Source organism: Sinocyclocheilus anshuiensis, unplaced genomic scaffold (assembly GCF_001515605.1).
Source record: "Sinocyclocheilus anshuiensis isolate Anshui unplaced genomic scaffold, SAMN03320099.WGS_v1.1 scaffold1847, whole genome shotgun sequence".
Lineage (NCBI taxonomy): Eukaryota > Metazoa > Chordata > Actinopteri > Cypriniformes > Cyprinidae > Sinocyclocheilus > Sinocyclocheilus anshuiensis.
Window position 1 is genome coordinate 83331 of NW_015549666.1, and position 5522 is coordinate 88852.

The 5522-nt window shown below is 39.3% G+C and overlaps 1 protein-coding gene and 1 long non-coding RNA gene across 3 annotated transcripts; one reads left to right on the forward strand and one right to left on the reverse strand.

The window, feature by feature from the left end:
* Positions 1 to 734: 734 nt before the first annotated feature.
* LOC107660305 (40S ribosomal protein S20) lies at positions 735 to 2312 on the reverse strand. The gene is made up of 4 exons (XM_016449586.1): positions 2193 to 2312; positions 1436 to 1535; positions 1180 to 1253; positions 735 to 982 (listed from the first exon to the last, which is right to left on the reverse strand). The coding sequence occupies exons 1-4, from the start codon at positions 2193 to 2195 to the stop codon at positions 800 to 802; spliced, it is 360 nt and encodes a 119-aa protein (XP_016305072.1). The 5' UTR covers positions 2196 to 2312; the 3' UTR covers positions 735 to 799.
* Positions 2313 to 3345: 1033 nt separating this feature from the next.
* LOC107660306 (uncharacterized) lies at positions 3346 to 5522 on the forward strand. 2 transcript variants are annotated; one of them, XR_001630989.1, is made up of 4 exons: positions 3346 to 3483; positions 4552 to 4734; positions 4965 to 5127; positions 5464 to 5522. It is a non-coding gene; the product is annotated as an uncharacterized LOC107660306 (long non-coding RNA). The 2 variants fall into 2 exon arrangements; XR_001630988.1 differs by having other exon boundaries at positions 4983 to 5127.

Consider the following 5522-nt stretch of genomic DNA (forward strand, 5'->3'; position numbering starts at 1 on the left):
AGACAGCAAACGCAAACTGATTAACTTGCAGCAACTGAAACTATTTTAAAAATAACATAAAATAGCTTTGATATCAGGCAAGATAAGTTCTTACCCAAAATGCATTTGCCACACCTGCTCACTAATCAAAAGTTAATGATCAGGTCCTAATAAGACATTCAGCACACCTGTAAATTATTTTTTTTGTTTGTATATTCACTGTTGCTATCAAAAATTACAGGTGCATTTTGGGATGACATCTTATTCTTGGCCAGTTTTATTTTTTAATTAGTACTGACCAAAATATGTTTATAGATAGATAGATATATAGAGAGAGAGAGAGAGAGAATAGTTTAATTAATCATTAAGACCATAGGGTTGCCTAAACATTAAATGTAATTTATGTAATAATTTATCTTCACCCATCTTATATACAAACACGCTCACATTTCAGAGTATTCATTCTTCTGACTCATGAAGTTGCAAACCTGTATTTCTTTCTTTCTTCTGCAGAACACAAAAGACAACATTTAAGAACGTTGGATTCCAAAAAGTTGAAACAAACTGACTGTCCATTTTAAATGTCACTATGCTCCACAGAAGAAAGAAATTCATACAGCAGGGGTTCTCAACTCTGGCCCTCAAGGTCCACTTTCCCCTGGCATACAGGCTTCTAGCAACATGAGTAGACAACAAATGAATTTTATGGGAGAGCTAAACAGTCTGGGGTTTGTTGAAAAAAAAGCAGACAGAAATCCAAAAATCTCAATTTTATTGAGCTGATAGCAAACACACAGCTGATTAAGTGGGAAGACAGTAATTACGCATCTGCAATGGTGACCTCCACCTCAACACCAGGCTCAATGCTGATGCTGGTGATCTGCTTGACGATCTCAGATGGACTGTGTAGATCAATGAGACGCTTGTGAATCCGCATCTGGAATCTGTCCCAGGTCTTGGAACCTTCGCCACATGGAGTCTTGCGAGTAGTGATACGCAGGGTCTTGACGGGGAGAGAGAATAAGAAAATGGAACCACATTTAGGATGAGAGTCTAATAACAAGCATCTTAAAAACTGGGACATTCTCTTGGCAAATGTCTGTCTGTGAATGATACGAGTATTTAATTGAAGCCCTTTGAAACGTCCATTTGATTAGAACAGTTTAGATATGAGAAGATCAAGACAAAACTGGTACTCACCTTGGTGGGCATACGCACAGGTCCCTTCACCTTCAGACTCTTCTCCTTGGCACCTCGGATCAAATCAGCACACACTAAAGAGAAAAAAATATTTAATGACAGACAACATGCCTGACCTATTCAGAATCACAAATCAGAGTTTTGTGAAAGAAGGCTCAGAATAGCGTATAATATAGCTCATGTTTATGTCATTCATATATTATTATCCTCATTGCCATCAATTTAGTACCGCTAGAGCACTGGGGTACAAGCATACCTTTTTCCAGAGATTTGACATTGCGGCTGGTCAGAGTGATGCGGATTCGGTGGATTGCCACCTCGGACTCAACAGGAGCCTTACCAGTGTCTTTGAATGCCTGCAAAACATACATGTACTGTCAATAAACTTTTTAAACTGTGCAAACACTGCAATTCTGATACTCAACAAATACTTGCTCTTTTCTCCTAAATCACTCTTGAGTTATAACCCAGAAGACTGACATACTCACTTAACTTAGATCAAACTAGGCAACTCAGTCAGGGAGGGAGGGAGTCTTCATTCACATGTAAAACATTTAATAATAAACAAGCTAGAAATGTGACTTTTACTTTGAAACTTCTATGCTCCACTACGGTTTAAAAAGAAATAAACCTTTTCTCTGGCAATGTTGTTATTACTGTTGAGTACACAAACACTTGTTTGCTTTACCACTCCCAGCTGCTCATTCAAAAAGATGTCCGATAAAATATGTACTCTTAAAACCATATGCACTACAATATAAAACACAACATTGTCATAACTTATCAACAGAAGATCATAAGCACTCTCTTGGCACAAAATGGCATTCACCGATTCCGAACTGCTCAAACTCTAAAAGCCTGCAAACCATGCATCAGCGCAACGCCGGGACATCAATTCAGAAATACGGTGCGGCACTTGTTTACACGAGCTATTCAACACCTCAGTACAGACTCAAAAGACAACAAAGACCGCTTCTGTGTGTTAATACGATATTAGTAAAACCTCAATTTACCATGGTTACTAGTTCCTGACCGACTTAATCGTGGAAATTATTGAAACGCGAACAGCGGTGAGTCAGGAAGCGCGTAACACGACCTCGCTCCGGTCCTTCCTGAAAAGAAGGCTTAAAGGCCTGCTCGTTCATTTATAAGATGCATCCGGGTACTGTGTGACAACAACACCGCGTCAACACCTCCGCCGGAACAAAAAGCATTTTGCTGGATTTTTTCAATAGGCTTGTTTGAAATGCGCCTCGCCTCGCCTGAAACGTATGCGAGAGTAGGCAGCTGCAGTGACGGGATGAGTGAAACAGTCAAGACGGACAGTTCTGAGCTCTCGAAGTGGAACAGATACCAACGAGATTATTCACAGATACTATCGCGTTATTCACACTCACGTGCTGTGTTGCTAATAAACATGATATAATTTCAGTTCTGTAGCTTTTTATATAAATATAAATATTATGAACAAGACACTCAAATTGCTTGCTATTTAATTCCATACGAAATGCGTATTTATTATCCATTTCTACTTTAATACAAACATGTATCTTAGATCTAGTGTTTGGAAATATTCATGCATAATTTAAATACATAATCACATGAAACCGGATAAAACAAAATAACATTTTAGAAGAGAACGCAGCATCACGTGCCGCACGAGTCTTAAAAAGTGAAGCCATCGCGTTTCGATCGCCCCCAGGTGGCTGGTCCCAGTATAGGTCATAAACCCCGCCCTCTCTATGTAATCTAATGGGACATGAGACAAACTAGATAATTAAATTTCACTTCACATAATTTTTTCCCAGATGGCTTTTGTCATTTGATGTAGATTTTATCATGCTGAGGTAAGTTCAAGTGTTCGTTTTTTAAATAATTTTGGTTTTACTTAGTTAAGTGATGCTATAAAAACTGGATTGTGACGTCATCATTGACAGCTGAGACTGACAGCTTCTCTGAGTGAACTGAGGTGCCAACGGACTTTTTCAGGATCTTTAGGAGGATATTGGAGTTGTATGTACCTTATTTTAACACAATCCTCTCAGCAGACAAAAACTGGAGCAGTCACGCTAATTAAAACGGGGTCAGGGGCGTGTGCTTGCAATTAAAACAGGGTCAGGGGCATATGCTTGCGATCGACTCTGCGGGAATGTGGGCGGGACGCGGCTCCACTTCGCTCGCTACTGCGCAGACTCTGGTCCCGAGTTCTCTACTGCGCAGACTCCGGTCCCAAATCAGCACAATATGGCCGCGCCCTGTTGGGACAATGGTGGCTTCACATTTCTTCAGTGGAAGAGATTGAAGGTGCGTCGTCCATCTTTTTTTACAGTCTGTGGTCTGAACCAATGAGCATTAAGCTGTGTCGTCAGTCAGTCGTTTCCCATCATGCTTTTGATCAGCGCAGTCGGTGGAGAGCAACTGCGCTCGACTGCACAATCCGACACAGCCGCCTCGCCGTCGCGAGTTTTTTGGCACACAACAGCATGACATCAGAGCAAGTCGGACGTAACTCGGGACACTTTTCTAACCGGCATGCATCTCGCGGTGATCACCGGTGATCGGTTCTGCGCAGAATTAGCTCATCTCGAACAAGCCTATTAACCGCGAGATGCATGCCGGTTAGAAAAGTGTCCGATTTACCTCCGACTTGCTCTGATGTCATGCTGACGTGTGCAAAAATCATTGGTTCAGACACCTGTGATGCAAATATCTACCTCCAGCAATGTTAAAGCCTTAAAATCGATAACATTGTGTGCATCTTATAATATTGGTTCTTTCCTATAATGTACAGTTGACTGAATACTCTGTGACCTCTTGCCTGGTTGTTAAGAAGTGCCTTTTGAGGCACCTTTACTTTATATAATGTAATTTATATTACCCCTGGCCCTGTATGTTTTTTGTTGTTGTTTTTTTTTTAATTTCATTTTGTTTTGTGATTTTGTTGTTACTAGGGTTGTATATTTTTGTGTACTTGTTGCTAATCCTAATAAAGGAAGAAAGAAGAAAAAAAAAACACCTGTGATGCTACGGTTCTCTTCTAAAATATTTAATTTTTTTATCTGATTTCATGACAGTGCGATCTCTGTGTGAGATAATGTGATTATGTCATATTTCTATAAAAATATAAATTACATGTTTGTATTAAAGTAAAAATGGATGATAAATACACCTTTCGTATGGAATTAAATAGCAAGCACTTTGAGTGTCTTGTTAATCATATGTTTATTAGCAACACAGCATGTAAGTGTGAATAACGCGATATCCGCCTTTGATCTCGTTGGTATCTGCTCCACTTCGAGAGCTCAGAACTGTCCGTCTTGACTGTTTCACTCCTCCTCTCACTGCAGCCGCCTACTCTCACCTACATTTCAGGCAAGGCGAAGCGCGTCTCAAACAAGCCTAGTAACCAACTGCAGAACCATTACGTCACAACAGTCTGAGGCCACAGCGCCAGATCAGTCTGACGTCGGAAGTGGGCGGAGTAACAGTCTCATGTCGGAAGTAGGCGGAGTTTACGACAGAAACAATAATGGCGGATAAGAACACGGTGAAAAGGTATTTAATCGATCAAATTTATTTATTTTATGCCTTTAATCGTTTGTTGTTTGATAAGCAATTTATAAAGAACATGTCTCCAGTCTATTTTTTGTAAATGTGCTGTGTGATGAAGTGCGTTATCGCGTCAGTTTTTAGAACTTCATCGTCTCACTTTATGGATTGTTAACTTGGCACTGTATTTTATTTCAGTGGTTACGTTTTCTGATGCTGACCAATGTTTTATGCAGATGTTTTTATTTAAACAGGCATATTACGATTCAGAGACGCTCAGCTTTACTTGGAAAAAGTTGTTGCAACAAATTTCACTGCCCAGTGTTTTTAAAAGGACCAGATGGCACAGGTTGAATGCACACCTTCCAATTCACTTCAGAAAGGCAGATGTCCATAGAGGTATGAACTTTGTGAGCTATTTGATAATATACAGTGGCAATAAATGGTATTTAATAGTAGTCTTTTTGTAAATTGTAGTTTGCCTGCCCAATTTGGTAAAACACACAACCTAACAGCGATATGTATTAACAAATATATGGATATTATGTTTGCAGTTCAAGGTTTGCTGTTCATTTGCGTAATATTCTGAATGTTTCGTTAATATTATGAATTTAAAAAGTTGTTTTTGCATTGTCAGTGGTAATTTTTGCTTTCGAACAATGAAACTTAGCCATCTTATGCAATTTTTTTATGGTTATAAATCATTAAAAAAAAATCTGTTTGATTTTGTTGCAGTAAATTGACAAGCAGAATCATACCAATTTCCAATGGAAGCTGATTGAAAAAGGGAAAGT

Coding starts and splice junctions, on each gene's coding strand:
- LOC107660305 (XM_016449586.1), bottom strand. Junction 1,254..1,435: donor TGTCAAATCTCTGGAAAAAG/GTATGCTTGTAC, acceptor TTTTCTCTTTAG/TGTGTGCTGATTTGATCCGA. Junction 983..1,179: donor CTGTGCGTATGCCCACCAAG/GTGAGTACCAGT, acceptor CTCCCCGTCAAG/ACCCTGCGTATCACTACTCG.